The sequence below is a fragment of the Limulus polyphemus genome, unplaced genomic scaffold (genome assembly GCF_000517525.1).
Source record: "Limulus polyphemus unplaced genomic scaffold, Limulus_polyphemus-2.1.2 Scaffold249, whole genome shotgun sequence".
Taxonomy (NCBI): domain Eukaryota; kingdom Metazoa; phylum Arthropoda; class Merostomata; order Xiphosura; family Limulidae; genus Limulus; species Limulus polyphemus.
In genome coordinates, this window is record NW_013665859.1 from 459140 (window position 1) to 481945 (window position 22806).

The 22806-nt window shown below is 34.5% G+C and overlaps 1 protein-coding gene across 1 annotated transcript in view; it reads left to right on the forward strand.

Moving 5' to 3' along the window:
- The window catches only part of LOC106478778 (reversion-inducing cysteine-rich protein with Kazal motifs-like), a 92106-nt gene that overhangs the window by 66017 nt on the left and 3283 nt on the right, over window positions 1-22806 (forward strand). The window contains exons 5-15 of the mRNA XM_022382445.1: window positions 6219-6301; window positions 7054-7135; window positions 8269-8463; window positions 10903-11036; window positions 12743-12889; window positions 13767-13863; window positions 17287-17560; window positions 17667-17803; window positions 18352-18489; window positions 20234-20428; window positions 20721-20843. Of these exons, the coding sequence (XP_022238153.1) occupies window positions 6219-6301; window positions 7054-7135; window positions 8269-8463; window positions 10903-11036; window positions 12743-12889; window positions 13767-13863; window positions 17287-17560; window positions 17667-17803; window positions 18352-18489; window positions 20234-20428; window positions 20721-20843 (1605 nt within the window). The remainder of the gene's footprint in view (window positions 1-6218; window positions 6302-7053; window positions 7136-8268; window positions 8464-10902; window positions 11037-12742; window positions 12890-13766; window positions 13864-17286; window positions 17561-17666; window positions 17804-18351; window positions 18490-20233; window positions 20429-20720; window positions 20844-22806) is intronic.

Below are 22806 nucleotides of genomic sequence, written 5' to 3' on the forward strand. Positions count from 1 at the left end.
TGCTTCTTTTTTATTACATGATAACTCAAAACCAAATCAAAAGTGTCAACCAATTTCACTGAAGTGACATAGTTTCAAACGAAATATCAGATTTTATAAGTATTATTGATAACTAGTAGTAATTTAAAAAAATCATAATTCTAGTGTAAACGATGTTATCAATACCTTTTGGAGTTAGCTTTCTTACAGAAATGTGATGTTCCTTTAAAAAACTTAAGTACAGGGTGAAACAGGAATTACCAGCCAATAATAGATAAACAATAAATATTACAGCTGAAATCTGAATGTATTTAGTACTTGCTTATAAATACAACCTTCCTATGTCTATTGAAACACTGCATTAAAACAATAAGTAAATAAAAAACTTTCCAAAAAAAAGGAAGTAAATGTAGGGATGGCTAATATCAATCCTTCAAAAACAATGCCAACTAGATAGTAGGAATGGCATTTGCATCACCCCTACATAATAGCACAGAGAAGAATTAACATATAGCAATATATATATATACAACTATTCAATCACAGTTTAATTTAATTTATCCTATTTTGTTTATTAATATTCTACTACATTGTGTGGCTGTGCTATTATGTAAGGATGATGCATATGTCATCCCTACTATCTTGTTTGAATTGTTTTTGATGGATTGATATTAGCCATCCCTACATTTACTTCCTTTTTTGACAACTTTTTTCTTTATTTATGTACTACAGAAGTGCAATGACCTTTATCTAAATTAGGGTAAATATCACCAAACTCTACTAACCAAAATTTCTTTGGATATTATCTACACACCTCTGGATTCCCCATAAAATAATTAAGATTCCTGTAGATACTGAGGATAAAAAGTATGGTTCCTACAAAGTGCCTTACTATTTCTGCTACCGTTGAGTCAGAGATTGCTTGTTAAGTACAATGTCTACTATTTTTATTTTTTATCGTGATAAATTTTCCTAACGCTTCACTGACTTTCAAAATGACTACTTAATATTATATTGTATTTTACTTTACAAATTTATTACATTATTTACTCTATAAATTTGAATTGGACACACACTTTTCTAAAACGTTTCTCATTTTTGGCTTAAGTAGAAAGCTGTAACCTCATTAAAACTTCCAGATTAAATCAAGAAATTGAATAATAATTTATTTTTGTAATTTAATCAATAGGAAAGGTGCAATTTCAATGGAACATATTTCGTCAAGTTTGATCCTTTGTTGTCAAGGTAAAGCCAGTAAAGAATGTAAAAGGAGCACAAAAAGAAAAACTAATTCTATATTTTCCGAAATATATAAAATGGACATTAAACAATCCGTGAAGGATTTTCTGCAATAAAATAGTTATATTTTATCATTTAAAAAATATACATTCTAGTTTCCAAAACGATCATACATTATTTCCATATATTCACAAAACTGCGTGGATGTTTTGGTTTGTTATTATGCACAAAGCTACACAAAGGGCTCTCTGTGCTCTGCCCACCACGGGTATCGAAACCCGGTTTTTAGCGGTATAAATCCGCAGACATACCGTTGTGCTACTGGGGGTAACTACATGGAAAGAAAAAAGTTTTAAAAACAGAAAATTGATTAGTATTAACGCTTTTCGTAAAATTAATATTGTCTTATGGAAAGTCTGAAGACCAGGTTTTATCTTTTCCATAAAGTTGCTTCAAGCAATGCATATGACTCAAGAATTCATTTAGTTTCATTATGCTACGGTGTAATATTACCTTACTTTTAGAAATATCTGAAATGAAATTGCACACCATGCGAGGGAACCTTAAAATGGCACAAATTTTCCTGAAATCATTTTTTGCTCGAACTCTGAAGTTTTACAACCAGTAGTAAGAAAACAAATGCTTATATTTTGTCAGAATTTTGGTAGATTTACCATCTTTCTAGCTTGTGTTCGGCCGCACAAATCTCACGACTTAATGAAATGACTAAACACTTCTTTTGTACTTCTGCACTCTTCTAGAAGGAAACATGCAGGTTTTGTATTTTAATACACAATATTTGCTGAAGGTTGTTATGTTTAACACAAAAATCTCATTATATACACCCTTCTTTTATTGACTGATTCAGATACATATCACAAACCTAGTTTGTTATTTTATCTCTTCTACATTATCGAAATTATTCTAGTTAGCTATATTGTAATTCGATAATTCCCGACATTACACTCACCACATTTTGTTTAATATGATTTGTAGCAAAGATTTGAATGAAGTGGATTGAAATATAATGTTCTAGTGACGTTCGAATTTAGAAACAAACTATACGCTAAGCCTGAATTTTTTATTTAATCAACGTGAGAAATTGCAAAGATATAGTATCTTATTACGGTATGAGAGGGGGGGGGGTAAGAAACACATGGGATATTTAGTTTTCTAGTGGTATCTAAATTTCCAAATACATGCAATCTTAGGTGACGTTCTGCCCCCTTTTTTTTCTGTGGTGCAATATTTCTGGTAACTTTAGCCGCAAGCACCAGCTAACACCCTCACCTGTCAACGTAACTTTCCACGAGAAGGAAGTTTTAGTGAGCATGCATACTGTACTGGTGGAGTGTTAACTTGAGGGTTATCATGTGTGAAATTAATTGCCTCAGGGGGGAAAAACATACAACCTTATGATATGCGGTTATAGAAGCGAGAAAAAGTAACCGAGTAAATATCACATTGCTCTAAGACTTTTAAATCTACAGTCATATTATTCAGTAATCTGTATCGTCCAGAAACTCAAGTAGCGTAATATTTTCTTTTGAAAGTAATTTGCTTTATCATTCTCCTTCTATTAATACTCCTTTGTATTTTCTTACATACCAAGGATTTCTCTTACTAACATCTTTCTCATATAACCAAAACGGACGTAAAGTATAGTAATAGTTATTGTCTTATTTAGACAAAAAGTAGTTATATTTTCGGTAATTTTTGCTACATTTCTACTGTCACTATACTTAAAATCTTATGTATGTCTCGATTTTTTATGTACCTCTTCTCCGTAACGACCTTAATCCCAACTAGTCTGATGTCGAGTGGTAATTTTGGTAGCCAAGAAGTTTTACACCCGGCCAACGCAGATTGCAACCATATAGGACAAGCATGTTCAGTAATGGGGATTAGAATTCGCGACCCATAGATTGCGAGTCAAGCGCTCTAACCAACAGCCCCCCCCCCCAAGCTCTCTTGATTTCTTCGATTCAAGCGTTGCTATAGTTTTTTATTCTGTCTTATTTTTCTGTGTTCTTTACCTCATGAAATCTTACTTTTATTCAAAACTAAAAAAAAAAAAATGCTTCATTAATTTTTTTTAGAAAATCTAAGACTGGTCTTATTTTTTTCTGAGGATTGTAGTGGAGTTAAAGAAAGAATAAACGACTTAGCGTTGTTTCATGTAAAAATATTGGTCATGGCGTAATGACCAGTAAATTGCCTTCAATATAACCTTTTGAGGTACAGTAAAAGTTTGTCGTGAAGCAGTGTTGAACTGACAAGAACAGAATGTTGCTCTTAGACACCATTAATATTTCGTCTTCCTCACCCCACATTTCTTCATCCGGGATGTTAAACTTAGATCAAAGAAGATTTTAAGCAGGGTTTGTTTTAAGGCCCCAATTCCGTTTACATCTCAGTCGTCAGTTATACTGTTATCAAACCATTTTGTGCAGTTCCTTATTACGTTTTATTGCTTATTGATCAAATTTTTTCACTCTCACGTGTTTCTCGAATTTGTCAGACAACGACAGGCCAAATTTTTATAATTATCCTTTTACTTAATTATATATTCCTTGTTTGTTTAAAATCTTAAAATCTGAAACAAACACGTGTAATAAAGTAAGTAACCAAGTGCTGCATTGTGTCTGAGCCTTTTTGTTGTTAAAAGGAATAACATTATAAACTCCTTTTCAAAATTCTGATATACTATTGCCTGGTTTAGAATAAGATACGGCAGTTTTTAGAGCTCAGTTGTAAAGCCTAAACGAACAGTGTGGCCTAGGCGTATGATAAAATAATAGCAAAAAAATGTGCTTCTCCGGATGGCTCTGTTGAAAACTTGAAGGCTTACATAAAGTTAAAATTTGTTTGTTGTCAAATGAAAAGCTATATAATGGACTATCTATGCTCTTCCCACTGCGGGCATCGAAACCCGATTTTTAGCGTTATAAGCCCCCTAAACCTGTCGCTCAACCACCGGTGTAAAATACGAAAGAAATTACTTACTAAAATGAAATAAATACTATTTGATTGTCCTCGAAGACTGACCGTAGACGATCGAAAACGCTTGCTAGACCATCGCTTCAGCAATGTTGTAGCTGGGCATGGCCTAGGTTAGCATTCTTGGGTCTGTGAATACGGGGTTTCATGTTTCGCATCCTGATGCCGCGAAAATGCGATGTAAAAGTAACGGTCAAAATCCTACTATTCCATTAGACAAGAATAACCCAATAGTTAGCGGTTTGTGCTATCGACTAAGCCGCTTTTCCTTTCATCTATCCAGTTCAGAATTAACGACGGCTATGCGCAGGAAGCCCTCTGTGTAGTTTTGCGAAACAATTTTGAAGTGTACAAACTTACAAAGTTTCAATGTGCCATAACTATAAAATTTTACATTTTGTCTGTCGGAGTTGCCTTCTTGTCATATTTCTAAGATACCTTGTTCCAGTTCAGGTTTTATATTCCGAAACATGCGCTGAAAATTGTCATCATGGATTTTACACATCTTAACAACAGGTGGCTCTTTGAAGTGTGGCCTGTATTCACATTTTGTTTTCCCCCCATTTATAAGGGCGTGACAGGTAGGATGAAGGGCTAAACTGTATGTACTAAAACCAGTTGAATTTACCATACATGTATCGTTCCTTATAGAGAATCTAATTACCATGACTTATATTAACTTGTTGATAGATCTAGGGTGGAGAGCTTTTTGCCATTCTGATTGAACATAATTAGACCTAACGACTGCGGGTTGCCGTGACGACAGAAAAGAGCAATTTCCTCATAATCCAACGGATTAACGAAGAAACGAATTATATAAATATTTCTACTTTATCACATGCGTATCAGTGGCACAGCGGCATATCTGTGGACTTAACAACGCTAGAAATCGGGTTTCGATACCGGTTGTGGGCAGAGCACAGATAGCTCATTGTGTAGCTTTGTACTTAATTACGAATAAACAAATTGTTATCACATTCACATGTTGTTTTGAGATTCTATTAGTCGAAAGGAAAATTTTAGAGTCTTTGTAAAAATATTTTAAGATTTATATTGACCAATTAATAATATTATCGGAACAGAACACTAAAAAATTATACCAATTAATTCAGAGTAACGGAACGGAACACTGACAAATGCTTGAGATATTTAAAATTTTGCTTAATCGTCATCTTCATGAGACTACTACTACAGGAGACTGGACTGTAAGTGAAATTACATAGCTGTTAGACATTGCGAAACCGATTTGATTTGGCTGCTACAATCATCAATCATTACCAACCATAGAATTTACCATTTATAAGATTTGTTATTTGTTTACTGTGAAGAAATGTTTACCGTTTCCTCAGATGTATTGTTTGTTTTCGTGGGAAAGTAACGTAAAAAGATATATCTTCCTTAATATGGTCTTTAATTTTCTGGTCTCTCATGGAGGGGGCCCTGCATGGCCAGGTGGTTAGGGCGCTCGACTCGTAACCTGCGGGTCACGGGTTTGAATCCCCGTCCCACCAGACATGCTAGTCCTTTCAGTCGTGGGGGCGTTATAATGTGACGCTAAATCCCACTATTCGTTAGTAAAGGAGTAGAGACCAAGAGTTGGCGGTGAGTGGTGATGACTAGCCGCCTTTCTTCTAATCTTTTACTGATAAATTAGGGACGGCTTGCGCAGATAGCCCTCGTGTAGCTTTGCGCGAAATTCAAAACAAACCAAATCTCTCATGAAGGACCATTGACTAACTGATCGCACCACTTATCGTTAGTTTTTCATTGTTACGATCTTATTATAATTTTGGAACCTTATGCTGTAATCATTTTTATCCGGATAACGACAAACACAAAACAGACATAATTATTCGCGACACTACTGCTGTAAAACTATAATAATAATATTTTTTTTATTAAATACACAGAAAAGAAGCTATTTTTATAATTTCGTATAAAATTTTAATTTTTTGTCATGAGTAATATGCATGTAACTGTTCTTCTATATATTTACACAGAAGTGGATCGTGGGGCAGAATGGGTGGGGCGTCCATGTTGCAGCCTCCCCCAGACAGCAAGCTGTCGACTAGCCTGTTTAAAGGTAAGACTAGCAACTTTTTATCAGAGTAAGCTGTATTTATCATGTATCATCTATGTTCAATATTTTTATCGTCCCTTTTCTGTGATATTTAACTTTTATTAATATTAATTTGATTGATTCTTCCATTATGCTCAGCGTTTTCGGTTTTGTTTAACAACATAATTTTAGATACACCTTTTTTAATGTACTTTATTAAAACTAGTCTTTTCACAAATTTTCTCAAATTTCCAGTACACGCATAACCATTTAAAAACGCCGTATTATTCTTTACGAATATTTCTTTTGGTGGCCTACTGAAATAGTAATATTGTTTCTCATTGGATGGACTGCATCTGTCTAGAGTTTTGAGAAGGGCAACGTTTCGAGCTTATAACGCAAGCATTTGGGACTCTATCTCAGACGTGGGCACAGTGCAGAATATCCAATTGTACAGCTTTGCGCTTAAACAAATAAATGACAGAAACTTTAGCGCAATTGTTTGCAATTAAGTAATCTATGCGCTAATAAATAATGTTGACCAGTATATATATATAGGTAATATTTTTTCCTAAAAATTGATTTAATAGAATTCAAAATTTACCACAATTACACCTTCTACTAATATTATGATACAATTTATTTCTATAAGCTTTAACAGTTTATATAACAATTAAATTGTTATACATTATCTAAATAAAACTGAACAAAATATGTGTATTATTACTACTTAATAACAAAAAGAAAGAGAAAAAACGTATTTTCATTTTATTTAGGCCAAGTCTCGTTTTGAGGTGTCTCATACTTGTCGACATAGTGACGAAATCTCATTTTACTTCTGTATTGATCGACAGGAAGGTAAGTTATGCACTTGTTAAAAGGAACTTATTTTTTATCACTGTGATATATATTCTTATTTTATCTGTGTTATTCAGTGTTTAGAAGTAAAATAGGTTTAACAAGTTAGCGAATGGGTTGCATATGAATTCGTAACGTTATTGCAGACTTAAAAAGAACAAATAAAATTCTCATTAACCTTCACATTATTTACAAGTGTATACATCACGATATCGAAAAATTCATCGTTCACAATATTTACATGTTTCTCTATCACAATATTTTACAGTCTATATTTCGAAATATAATAAGAGGTGTCGGAACCGGGGTTGCTGTAGCAACCCCACTTTTACATATTTTACTTATATAGCAACTGTAAATTATATTATCATATTAATGTTTTGTGGGTCATGCCCCCAGGCCCTCTAGAGTGAGCTGCTTTTGGCAGCACGGGAGCTGTTTTTAGCATCTCCTTCCTACACCACTGATAATATTTAGAATAATATCTACGATGAAAAGTAGCGAGTCAGTTAAGTGTAAATAAAAAGGAAGTTTGTCAGTTGTTACGTATGTTTTTTATTTACTTCTACTTCTAATATTTAGAAGAATATCTACGATGAAAAGCAGCGAGTCAGTTAAGTGTAAATAAAAAAGAAGCGTCTCAGTTGTTACGTATGTTTTTTTTTAGTTATCTCCACTTCTATTATTTAGAAGAATATCTACGATGAAAAGTAGCGAGTCAGTTAAGTGTAAATAAAAAGTAAGTTTGTCAGTTGTTACGTATGTGTTTTTATTTACCTCTACTTCTAATATTTAGAAGAATATCTACGATGAAAAGCAGCTAGACAGTTAAGTGTAAATAAAAAGTAAGTTTGTCAGTTGTTACGTATGTTTTTATTTACCTCCACTTCTAGCAGCATGTTTAATAACTTTACTTGAAAGAAGTATGTAAGAACTTTTTGCGACAGACAAAATTAGAAGGCTTATGGGTTTATTTAGCAGCTTTTCTACACTTAATTCTACTTCACTCTCGGATGTCTGGTTATTTGATTTAGCCCACGGTTCGTTGTTCAGGACTGTCCATTCTTTTAAAAGTGTTTTAAATCGACTTGTTTTGGTATACGAGAAATAGCTAACGATGATGTATTTTGTAGTTGGAGAGTCCTGTTGTCAACAGTCTAGAAGACCAGAATGCCGTAAAGCGTGTTGGGAAGTGTTTCGTTCTTCCATGACTCCTAGCAAAGAGATCAGAGAGGCAGTGTTTAATCAATGTGCACAGCACAGTCCTCAAGTGCTCCATTGTGTTCGTAATTATACACACACCACACCTGCCGATAACCCCACCCGAAGTAAGTATAGTCGATAACAACAAAAACGTGCATTGAATTGAAAACTACGTATCGCACAATCCATTTAAAATACTAACCATAAAACCTAAATCTTCTTGATGGCGTAACAGTTTAACACTGAATCTACATCCTGGTAATGTGATTAACGTACGTGCAGCTACTGGGGTTGGCAGTATCTAGGGGCGAAGACAAATGCGATTTTTGACAAATTTCTGTACTTATATTTAGCCACGAACTACGTTTTTTTAGTATTTTAGTTCCTGTTTTTTATCTTGATGACTTTAATCAGCTTACCACCAAAGTTATGAGAATATTACAACACAGAATCGGCTTGTGTTATAACGCTGTTGAACCCTCTAGGAGGGCTGACGCTAACCCATTTAAAAAACAAACAAACTAGATTGTTCTATTTTTTTTGTCGTATCTGATTTCAACTTTGAGAATGTGGTGATTGATCTGAGAAACAAATTGTAGTAGATATTCAAATGAAATGACGTACCATCATCCATGAACATATAATGACGTACCATCATCCATAAACATATGATGTTGTACCATCATCCATAAACATATAATGACGTACCATCATCCATAAACATATAATGATGTACCATCATCCATAAACATATAATGACGTACCATCATCCATAAACATATAATGACGTATCATCATCCATAAACATATAATGACGTACCATCATCCATAAACATATAATGACGTACCATCATCCATGAACATATAATGACGTACCATCATCCATGAACATATAATGACGTACCATCATCCATAAACATATAATGATGTACCATCATCCATAAACGTATAATGACGTACCATCATCCATGAACATATAATGACGTACCATCATCCATAAACATATGATGTTTTACCATCATCCATAAACATATAATGACGTACCATCATCCATAAACATATAATGATGTACCATCATCCATAAACATATAATGACGTACCATCATCCATAAACATATAATGACGTATCATCATCCATAAACATATAATGACGTACCATCATCCATAAACATATAATGACGTATCATCATCCATGAACATAAAGAAAAAAAAAGAGTGAGGTTCTACTGAAATTTTATGTTGATCCAGCCTGACGTATCTACTGACGAAAACTTCACTTGTAAGGACATGATTAGCTAGTCGGACGTTTTCTTTTGGTAACCTTGTAATCTTATATACTGACAATGTACTTTACCATATTTTAGTTCTCATAGGTTCATTAGAAATTGTATTAAGTACTAAAACTAAAACATCTACATAATGTCTTTATCATCTTCATCAGTATTTCGATGTTACTATAAGTCGTTAGATAACCCGAACCCACGTTAGTAGTATTTCTGTAGATGTCATAGAAGTTTGGCGATGTAGCTGGTAGGAAATAGGTAGGAAATACGATATGCATGCAATTTTCAGGCGTTATTTGCATTATCCATCTATATTTGACTATAGGAACAGAAATTATTTTTTAAACTCAAAAGGCGACATGTAAAACATCACCTGTAATTACGGAAAAATAAAATATTGACTACACATTAAACATGTTGTAGTTAAAATATATTCTTGCAAACACACAAAGAACAATGATTTGGCTTACATACGTGTATGTAATACTAATTTATTTAATTGAAACTACTACAGTTTCCTATTTTTCAAACTTATACTTGAATGATTAAGCTTTTCAAAATCACCTAAATTAATCTTTAGATATTTTTATTCCAATACTTTAGTTACCGTTTTAGTAATTGCTTGTTCACTCAGAAGCTGCTATAACATACAGTAAAGGGGAAGATATGTTTCAGTTTAACAAAGCACTATAGTCCATGGGCCGTAAAAATATGGTGTTATAAAATCCCCATGAGGGGAAAGGGGTATAACAATGTCACAAGGACTACTAGGACAAAAACATACTTTTTAATAAAGACTTCCATTAAATTTGTGTACTAGATTGATTCAAGCAAGTTAATGGTGATCATGTAAAAAAAAATAAAAAGAAAGAAAGAAACTGATGAATGATCAAGGCTAAAACAAAACTGGCCTTTAAAATAATATTTAGGTATATTTAACGTGTAATTAATAGCTCGACGACCTCCTCAATCCACATAACTTAAGTCTTGAGCGTTTAAAAAGTACGTCAATGCAGCGTGGTATAATCTTCATGGCCGAACTTAAAGAAGTTATTTGAATTCTTCTTATGATTCTGAAGACAAAGAACGCGTTCAAAAATAATAATGGGCAACAAAGGTTATACGAAAAACGAATATATTCGTTTTTTATCCGCACGCAGCTGGTACACCAAATCTAAGTCAAGTCTAATTAGGTTTTCAAAATAAGACAAGCATTATAAATGCACATTGAGTATTATACAATCGCTGATGATAACTTTTTTTTCTTGGTGGCCTTCACAGATCTTCACTGTTGTGAACAATCCTCCAATCGGCAATGCCGTGTCATCTGTCGCGAAGTCCTACGTACTCAGACTACTGACCAAGAGATAATTGATAGTCTAATACAAGGAGGTTGTGGACCTCCTCTACCTCATGTGAGTAAATCCAGTTTTTTTATCTCTTAGCTTTTGTTTTATGTCTTATTCATTATACAAGTGTCACGATAATGTTTTTTTAATTTTTTGGCTTTAACAAAATTATAAGAAACGTGAATAAAAACTGCCCAACTAACTGGTAGATTAGAGAAGCTGATAATACAAACCCTAAGGAATAAATTACTTACAAACTGACATTAGAAAAATAGCTACACTTTTGTCGAAACGTATATAAATTATTGGACAAGCTTTAAACTTTGTTTGTTTGTTTTGTTCGAGCAAAGCCACGTTGGGTTATCTGCTGTATCTACAGTGGGGAATTGAAGCCCGGATTTTAGAGTTGTAAGTCTGTAAACTTACCGCTAACCTACCAGGGGACTAGCTTTAAACTAATTCATCTTCAAATATGGGTTATTTTTGTCATTTACGAATGAGAGTTTATCTCCAAAACTGATAGTAAAATGTAGAAATGGAACAGTTGTTGTTTTCTTTCCTAAATATATATAGCTTAGGTACTTAAAGTGTAATTTATAGGTTACCATCTGAAATATATTAAGTATTTCGAACTGCCTATCTGATTCGCTTCAGAAATGTCGGTGAATATGTCGAGAAAACTGATAATAGTCTAAAATATTATTTGAAAAGAAGCTCAAACTTTTCAGTCATCTCAAGAAGCAGGAGAACTAAAAAGCAAGGTAAAAAAAAACTTACACTCTTTTTTTAATGCCCAGTTGACTGTTTTTGTTTGTTTTTTGCATAAAACATTTTAAGAGGTATAGTTTAAAGCAATAAAAAAATTAGTTTGGGATATAGTGTATGGTAAAACAGTTACTAATGTGTACACCTTCAGGTTGTAACACAAATACCAAACTTAACCTGAAATCACTCTCGCGTTCTTTCAAAATATTCCTCACAAACTCTTGATTGAATCTGGTGTAGGTTTCCGTTTGTGTAAGTTGGCAGAATATAGGTAGCTAGATGATGTATTAATGGCAGCGTAATGTATACTGTGAGAATTTAATGCCTGGAATAAATAACTCGCTTTAATGAAAGATATGTATCAATGTAAACAACACGTGATTGGGTATTTTTATTCGGATGTTACGATAAGGAAGCTGAAGTATCGAAGTGTGGTGTGCTTATTTTTGATACTGTAGCCTGTTATAGTCTTTTTCAGCCCTCTAATGGTGTGTTTAAGGATATAAAAACCGAGGAATATAAATGTTTTAATAAACGAGAAGGCTTTCTTAAATTTTTCTTAGTATATTTTCAACTTGATGATCTATGGCGTGCTTAATTACTTAGTTAGTAAAAAATACAGTGGAACCATTTCATTTTGTGTCTGTGAAAAATTGCACTTTTTCAACAGATCAATGTTTGTTTCTTAAAATATTTTATTAAAAATAGATGAACATTTCAAAAGTAAACAATAAATTAACAAACATTTTTGTCTACTTTTCGTGTCGAGATATAATTATTAACTCCTTTAAATAATACAGTTATTGGGTTAAGTTTACGATCATATAAGATTTTCAAGATTTACCAAAACTACCAAATATACTTAAATTAGTATCTTCATTACAAAGATAATAAAATAGTTGTCCTAAACTCGCAAATTGACTATGCTTTCTTTTGGACGTTTAAAATTGAAAAGTTGTTAATCTAAATTAATTCTTTCCAAAAAATACCACGATTCCGAACATCAGGATGAGTTGTGGCAATGTTTTCTGGCGAACGCTGATTCCTCTAAGTCTGCGCTGGTTCCGAGAGTAGATCACACCGGATTGGACAGTGCCAAGCTACAGTGCTGCTATCGTGCGGTGACCTTGACGTGTCAAAGATTGTGTCTGAAGGTATAACTTTTTGTTGCAATTGATTGTTTTGACTCGGTAATCTTGATATAATTGTCTTAGAAATGGCAAACTGTGACACAAGTTTAGTTGCTACTAATTTAAGTTTGCAATGTTTCTTAGAGAAAAGTAAGTTGATGAAGGATCACTTTATTTATTGATGTTTTCTTAAAGTTAAATGATGTTAGAAAACAACAAAAAGTTAAGGTTTTAGCTATTTTTTATTCCGTTCAGTCCTCTCCTACGGATAATAGATCATGGTGAGCGTTTCGAGGGGGGGGGGGGTATTTCTTTCAAGAAGTAGAAAACAAGCTAAAACAATTCATGGCGATTCTAAAATATTTTCTTCTCGTCTTCTCGAATGCAGACACTTTATTTTATGACTGCCACACTTAGGTTAGATAATGATTCAGTTGGCTGTTAGGTCACTACGTTTTCGTTTTACACTAAAATGGTGTTTGTTACAAATGCTTGAAAATATTGTTTTGAATTTTCTAAATATTTTCCGGTTATTATCATTCAAAAGAAGGTGTTTAGTTGTTGTTGTTGTTGTTTTTTTAAGAAGAAGAAACTATTAACCTAACTGACGATTGGTAACAAGTAATAAAGTGGAATACATTTTCACGTGATTTGTAATTATAAACACAAGAGAAATACCGCATATTAATGGTGTCGAAAACAAAAAAGAAAGAAGCAAAAATTATGAGATGCATTTGCCATTTTCTTAAACCTAGTAGCTTTATTAGAAATAGCTGCCATCTTTAAAAACAGATACCACGTGACATACCGGGATGTTTTATTCATTACTTTTCTATCGTGTTTATCATGTTAGATTACGTTGAAACGTTGAGAACAGTTCAGTGTTTATTTTTATCCTCAGACGTTTTCCAACGAATGGGCAACAACTTGGGATGAATTCCACCGAGTATGCCAATATAAACCAGCAGAAGCAGATATGTTACACTGTCTGGCAGATGGTAAGCTTTTCTGTCCACTTGAAATTGACATGGAGCACATTTCTCAGTTTTGGTATGTTTTCTCTACTTGAAATGTTCCTATTAATTTTCCTAAGTGCCCAAAACAAATCTTAAGCTGAATAATGGTGTGTGTTTTGTTTTTGTTTTTTCTCTGAAATGAGAGTGTTTATGTTTGAAGTGTCAATCAGCACTATCAAAAGTTAGGAGACGTGTCAGAAACCGTAAAGTGAGAAAATAAAAGTCGGAAATCGGAATCAAAACAGTTAATACCAGCAACTATAGACTCAGCTCATCTCCCGAGAAGTCATCCGTCAATTTTAAAACCTTATTTCGAAACAGTTTTCGTGCCCATGTAGTTCGGTCAGGTATTTTAACACCCGGTGTTAAGTAATTGAACAAACAATCTTAATAGATATTAGAACAAATAATAATGACTACAGATTTCAAGCTTCAGTAATTGCACTTTAAATGTACGAGAGTTTTACGTGAATATATTTCATATTTATGAAAAATGTTCTGTAGAAACAAACCAAAATCCACAGCATGTTGATGACAGCATTCGTACTGTTTGTTAATGTGATGAAAGACACTTCTCACTGTATCACTTCTGTATTAAGCCATTGCGCATTATAATTCAGCGCCAAATTGCGAGTAAATCGGTATTATCAATGTAATATTACTTCGTGTTAAGTATATGCAGCCTAGACTTGTTTGTTAGTTTGTAGACAAAAATAAAAATTCTATCCGTACTTCCCCCCCCAGAAGGATGAGTTACCAGCTAAAGTACTGTTCCAAATATAGGTTTTTCAAATTCTTTAGTAGTGAATGTTTGTTTGTTTTTGTTTTTATAAACTTGATTGTAAATCCTTTTCGTACTTACTTACGCCTGTCGCCTCATATGGAGCATAGGTCAGCTAAATCGACTCTGGGCTGTCCTTTCTAGCTCTCTCCAGGTGTACCCCGGTCTCTTTAATTCTGCTTATGTGTCTCTTCGCCAGGTGTTCTTAAGCTTACCTCTTTTACGTGTACCTTGTGAGTTTCACGTCAGAGACTGCCTGTTAATATCGGACGTTACTTTCTTTAGGGTTTATTCTATCTAACTCCACTTCCTGCGCTGTATTTACTAGTCAATAGGCTCTTGGTGAGTCCCGTTCCATAGATATTCATTCTTGAGTTTGTTATGCCATCCGATGCTTAGAATCCTACGCATCAGTTGTTTGCAAATGCCTGGAATTTGCGCAGAATAACTGTAAATGTTGCCATGTTTAAAATGGCTCTTGCAATGTTTGCAACATGCACAACAACAGTCTCGATAACTAGAGAAAATTTTGTTCCGCTTTTTGTAACTGTGTTTAAAGGGTTATTGCTAATTTCATAAAACAAAAAGTTAAGCTGTTCACACGACTGACTAAAACTATTAATATTTTGACGCCACTAAGCCACTATAACAAGATTCTTTGTATGTGCTTGTTGCCAATGGACCTCCAAATTCTGTAGATAGCTTTGTATAAATATTTGATTGGGACTTGTCTGAAAATTTTTAAATAAAAACTGCATGAATAGGATTAATAAATTCATAGTTAAGTTTGTTTGTTTGTAATTAAGCACAAAGCTACACAATGGGCTATCTGTGCTCTGCCCACCACGGGTATCGAAACCCGGATTCTAGCGTTGTAAGTCCGCAGACATATTTCTGTGCCAGTGGGGGGGGGGGGCTCATGGTTAAGAGTAATTAAACAATGATACAAACAATAGATCCCTAATTTTGAACTGATAGACTAAAAGAAAGGCAGTTGGTCAACAGCACCCACCATCAAATCTTAGGCTACTCTTGTCGTGCGAATAGCATCATTATGATGCACCTATGGTCCCAAAGTGCGAAGGGAGTTTCTATGGCAACGGGATTCATACGATGAACCCTTGGATTTACAGTTTTACTCGTCTGTCGTTCATATACTATAATCTATAGCTAAATGACCTACTCAGTCAATTTCACGTGCGAAAGAAAAGAAATTTTTGACGACATAAGCTTTACAAACATTCTTTAGAAGACACAATACAAATCTACCGAGTCCGATATCTTGGGATGTACCTAGCATTTAAACCTACCCCAAATATTTACTAATATTGAACAAATCACTATGACTCTCGGGCCTGGTATGGTCTGGTAATTTGTGGGTTACGGGTTCGAATCCCGTCACCGAACATGATCGCCATTTCAGCCATGTGGGCTTTATAATATGACGGTCAATCCCACTTTTAATTGGTGATGAGGTGTCGATGGATAATGCTTATTTGCTGCCTTCCCTCTAATTCTATCCCTTCTACATTATGGACGGCGAGCACAGATAGTTCTCGAATAGTTTTGCGCGAAATTCAACAACCAAACAAACACTGCTACTACTGCTACTACTCAAAAACCCCAAAATATTACATGTAAAAAAAGCTTTTGAGGTTATCGGGATTTTTTTTTTTAAATAGAGATTTATTTATTTCTTGGATTCTGTGTATGTTCAGTATTATGAATTTGTCGCTGCTGCCTTTCTTACTTGTGTAATAACAACTTTATTGTTTACAATTTCTACAGTCAAGTTCATTGACAGAGAATGTGTGGTCAGTATTCCGAGGCCGGGCATGGCCAGGTGGTTAGGGTGCTCGACTCGCAATCTGCGGTCGCGGGTTCAAATCCCCGTCCCACCAAACATGCTCGCTCTTTCAGCCGTGGGGGCGTTATAATGTGACGGTCAATCCCACTATTCGTTGGTAAAAGAGTAGCCCAAGAGTTGGCGGTGGGTGGTGATGACTAGCTGCCTTCCCTCTAATCTTACACTGCTACATTAGGGACGGCTAGCGCAGATAGCCCTCGTGTAGCTTTGCACGAAATCCATAACAAACAAACAAACAATATCCGGATAAATATTCAAATTATTCAAATACAAAGAAACGATGTCAGGTTTTGCGATTTTGTAATTACAGTAAAATTGTCACAGTATTTTTCTTAATGGCTAACGAATTCTGAAGCCGAAATAAGACACTTTTGAAAGAGCGTAGGTTCCGAGAAAGTACCAACGAAGAATTTCCTTCCTGTCTGAGCCTATGTCAGAAGCACTATTTTGCTTTGCCGGACTTAATTCTAAAACTTACGAACGAAAAAAAAGACAGATATGCCATAATATGTCAACCATACTGCATCTGCCACATCCAGCGCCGAAGAGGCTTTTCGCACAATACTAGGACTCTTCAGGCCGGCTGGGATAGGACAAATGTAACAGTGGTTTAGGCGCTATTTAGATCATGAACAACAGCTGTTAAGGTGCGAAGTAGAATATGTAAGTGAATGGTAATTATTATCAGTTTTATTGTACGTTATGGTATTTAAGCTATAATTATTGGGCCTGTATGAGTTGGGATTTTGTCTTACAGCGGAAGAACCCTGTGAGCTAGGTTGTGAAGGGCTCAGCTATTGTACCAACTTTAACTACCGTCCTATCCAACTGTTTCGCAGCTGCGAAGTAAGAGCAGATCGTGCCGCACGCAGTGACGTAGAACTATGGAGAGCAGGAGTTATTCATTTGCCCGTGATGGATGTCCCCGTGTTAGATATTAGCACATGTTATCCAGAGACCTGGAAAACAATTGCTTGTGTGTTACAGATCAAACCTTGCCACCAGAGATCGCACGCTAACATGATTTGCAAGTAAGTATTTTGTTATAATAATTTGGTAACGTTTACAAAACTCAAATGTGAAAACCTATTTTAAGTATACGAATATTATTTTTTTAGAAAACCACATTTCTTTCAGATCTGACTGTATTGACATTTTGAGTAAGTGTGTGGATTACAGTCGACTTCCAGCTGGCCAAACCCCAACAACACTTTGTGAGGTTCTTTCACCACCAGGGGAGGATCCCCCTTGTGTGTCTTTAAAACCGTACTTAGGTGAGTCTTGTACCATTCTGGGCTAAATGTGTTTGTTTGAAGTTAAGCACAAAGCTACACAACGGGCTAACTGTGCTCTACCCACCATGGGTATCGAAATCCGGTTTCTAGCGTTGTAAGTCCGAAGAGTAAAATGTGTTTTCTTAATATCTTATTTGAATACTTTTCAATCCCTAACTCTAAATGTATATTGTAGTAATTTGTCAATGTGCTTATCAGCAAATGTGTTCCTTGTTGGATATTTTGAATACTATAGTGTTCAGTAACTAAAGTTCAGTTTTGTTTCTGGCAATAATAAAATGATTTAACTTTTAATCTTTTCACTTTAGTGCCTTTTTTTATTTATTTTGATAGCTATTGTGTTGAGCGTGGATACCAGAAGAGTCTTATTGAGGCGAACACTGTAAAGTCCTTGCTTAGTTCCCGATAGTGTAGCCCACGTCACATGACGTGAACGTACTAATGTTGTAACTGAGCAAAATAAGATTTTTGAGAGAGATTTTCCTGACAGACTTCTTTATTAAAATTTACCTTTTTAACGTTTTCAGAAGAAAGTATTCACGTAAGAGTAGCAGCGGAAGTGACGCATCCTTGTACATCCAGGGCATGTAATGGAACTGATGTTTGTGTTGTGAACCGTGAATGCTCTCATGGTCAGCCTTGTTTTCCTCATAAGTGCCTTAGCGGTAAGTGTTAGAGTAGCAGAGGAAGTAACTTACTTGTAAGTGTTACCCATGAAAAAACAACGAGTAATATAGATTTTTCAGATGTTTTGTAATATCTATTGTTAAAGATATAATTGGAGTACATCAACTTTCGACTAGTTCTGATATTCATTTTCTAAGCTCTAGAAATAGATAGTAAAAACATACATTCACCAAAAGGAACAGATAGACACAATCGATTGTATTCATTGACTGAAATATCTTGTAGAAAATTCCATACATTGCTAATATTGCTTTAAATAATACTTGAACTTTGTATAGTAAAATGTTCAAGACAAAAAACAATAAACCTTGATGGAAAATATGTGTATAAATTAACATAATTGTTTACTTAAATCTGGCTACGACATAAGGTCAACATAAAGTAAATAGTGCATGGAATCAAAATTATTAAAGCAATACAAATAATAATAATAAACAGGTGCCAGTGAAGATGATTTTTCCATCAGCAAGAAATATGTAGAAAAAAATGCTCCTTTGTTTATTTGATATTAGTTACCGATTTCTGCGGGTGTTAAAGAAAATATTTTTATATGTCGCCAGCTTCTCAAAATTGTGCTTCTTTTATTACGAACCTTGTGCACAAAAGAGATAAGTACATTGGGAAAAGTACTTGCATATAATCCGAACAGAAATGAACACCTGCATTTTGTATACCAGGGTCTATACCTATCAGTAAAGATGTTTTAAACTTATATTTTTTAATTCGATGGAAAATGCACGTAAAACTATAATATTCAAAGAAAAACGTTCAGCGTGAGATGATTATATATCATTAAACAAAAATAAAACTGAATATTTCTTGCTAAAACTAGTAAGAAATATTCACTTTATAAGTAACTTGAATTTCCGCAAACAGACAGCTGGTGTTTCTGTATTCTCCAGGTAAGGTGTATTACTATTTTATTGTTACTTTAGCTCACAGTATTGATCATACTATTAAGTATGTCGAATGTCATTCCTTTTTATTTTGGTTTATTGTTTATTATAAAGACTTTTTGTACTGTTAGCTTAAGATGCATATATATAGCCTAAATCTGCTGAGCTGGTTGAACTTCGTGAGATATTATTGGGATTAAGGCCGAAAATATCGTTAACAGCGAGGGTACCAACTGATGAAACAATACATTCTAATTTTTAAAAGCAAACACGTAGATTCAACTAGCTATACTGGTTGCCAGGTTGGTTTTTAGTTTCACTTTTAATAGGTATCTTGCTCTGATAGGAAACTAATATTAATTTGAACAATAAGAACAACTCTATTTCACACTGAACTGCGACGCAAAGTTAGTTAAATTGGACAACTATATTCACATTTTATTTTTGTTCCCGTTCAACTTTACACATATTTTAACCTCATCATAACGTTTATGTTACTTTTTATATTGAATGCACCTGTGTTATCTAAGACTTGGATCTCAACCTGTTTATGACTCACGACCCATTTGTAAACACTCATGGACAGTCGCGATCTAGTAAATATTTTTATTGTAAAACACATCTGGATTACTAAATAAACGAGTAGACTGACTGTCATCTATTTTTACGTCTGATCGCGACGTTTCGCATATTTTGACGACTCAATGTTGGATCGCGACCCGTGAGTGGAGAAACGCTGATCTAAGGTGTGTATGAATTTCCTTTCCACAAATTATTCTTCCATGTGTAATGTGATGAAAATTACAATTTTGTGTTTGTTTTCTAGGTTGTAAATTGGGAGAGATGTCTCATCTCGTTGTTCCTAAAGGATCCTACGTTCGAATTCCAGAAGTATCCCACGAATATCATTGCCAGAAAGAGCAACAGATTTGCCGTTGTTCCTCCTTGGGAAAACTAGAAGCGTGTGTCAACCTACCTTGTGTGAACCAGAAAAACTGCTGGTTGAAAGGAGACAAGATACGTAAGTTGTACAACAGTTCAGAGGTCTGTTGATTTATTGTTGTTTATTATAAAATATTAAACAAACTACATAAAGCGTAGTATATCATTATTACCAGGAATCATCAAACGATGAAGAGTGAAAATATAGACATACTTATATCAAATTATGAAGTGTGAAAAAATATATATTTATATCAGACGACGAAGAGTGAAATATAGGCATATATATGTATATATAAAACGACGAAGAGTGAAAACATAGACTATTTATGCGGTAAGTTTTAACTTTGTACAAATTATTTTCTCCACAGCTCACAATTCACACTTTTACATCGACTGTAACAAATGTATTTGTTTCTCTGGTGAAATTGTGTGTTCCCAACGGTCATGTCCGGATAACACCGAGATGAAACAATCGACATACATGAGCACTGGTAAGTATGATATTGTATCTAACCTATATAAAATCCAGTGTGATATTGTATCTAACCTATATAAAATCCAGCGTGTGTCACGTCACACTCGATTTCTCTAAACAGGAGGAGTCATAAAAGTCAAAATGCATTTATTCAGATAGAATAGTTCGATTACTGTCTGTCCATTACAATTTTAGTGATGGGGATGCAAAGCGGCCGTGAGGGGAGGGGTGCCGTGAAACTTTATAAGTTTAATGCATGTTGGTATAATAAGCCTAAAGTAAGGACGTAGTGTGGAATCGCCTAGTCTGGAGCCAAGTGCATAAAAGACATCATGAAAGTCAAAATATCGATTGAATTTTAAGCTATTTTCTGTTATATCATCAACATCTTTAATAAATAAATAAAAACTTCTTTAATCAACGGAGACTAAGTTAAAAAATCAACAAATATTTTTCCAGTTTGTTGTCTATACATTTCATTTTATACCTTCAGTACATAAACTAACAACAATATTAGGTTATACTTTTGTCGCTAAGCATCATGACATAAAACCCATTGTTCGAACCTAGTGTTACCAAAACGCACATGATTTTATATAAATTAGAAGTTGTTAATCTAACTGATTTTTACAAATAATTATTTTATAAATACGCCACAAATTCATTTCATGAATGATCTTAATTTTGATTGGTTTACAAAAGAACTTACCGCCGTTTGACTGCCTCGACTGCACTTTTCTGCCTCTTTGTTGGTCAAGCTTGATTTCGCAAAATTTATTTATTTCAGTTAGCTAATGAAGTGTGAGGTTAGGGTATATTTTGGGTTAGGGTGGTAGTACTTATCTCGTCATTTTTGACGGGTTATACGCTAGTAAACTTTTAAAAGTATCGTCCAGAAATCGGTTTCTATGTTATGAATAGACTAACGCCCTCAATGACACCCCTATATATGCAAGGTTTGTACGTAGTTATTGTATGTAATAAATATGAATATTTTGTCTCTGTTTCAAAGCTTTCCGTCAGTCCTAACGTTTTTTTGTTTTTTTTCTCCCGAAACTATGAAGGTTTACAGTCTCGGTGTATATATAATAGCTTTAAATCCTCATTGAGATACTGAATATTTTCAAATTCAGGGCGTTTAGATGATCGTACTGTGCTGTTGTAAATATTTGGTAGTATTATGTAGTCTTTTTTTTAAGTTTACAAAAGACGGACATACTAAGAAATTTTTTCACGTATCTGTGGACACCTTTAAATGTTCTGTTTCTCGTATATTCCAAAATTTACCTAATAATTTTTCCACAGGTAACGGTAATTTGTATAAATTATTAAGCACACATAGCTATCCGTGCACTACCCACCACAGGTATTGAAATCTGAATTTTAGCGTTGTAATCTGTGAGGTTTACGACTGAGCCACCGCGGTAGGGGGGTATAATTTTTTGGAGTCACATGGCAGCCCCAGTCTTATGATATCTTATGTACCCTGGCTCGGCATGGTCAGGTGGTTAGGGCGCTCGAGTCGCAGTCTGCGGGTTCGAATCCCTCGTCTCACCTAACATGTTCGCCTTTTCAGCCGTGGGGGCGTTATAATGTAACGGTCAGTCCCACTGTTCGTTGGTAAAAGAGTAGCCCAAGAGTTTGTGGTGGGTGGTGATGACTACCTGCCTTCCCTCTAGTCTTACGCTGCTAAATTAGGGACGGCTAGCGCAGATAGCCCTCGTGTAGCTTTGCGCGAAATTCAAAAACAAACAAACAAAATTATGTCCCCTGGCGTCTTGGCGGTAAACTTGAGGGTTTATAACGCAGAAATTCCGGTTTCAATTCATGTTGTGTGCACAGCGTAGATAGCTATAATGTACAGCTGTGTGCTTAACAAGAAACAAACAAAGTGTGAAATTATTTCATATACACCGCAATGCATGGTCTACCTGTTTCCCTAATGGGTCAATGGTAAATTTATGGACTTACAACACTAA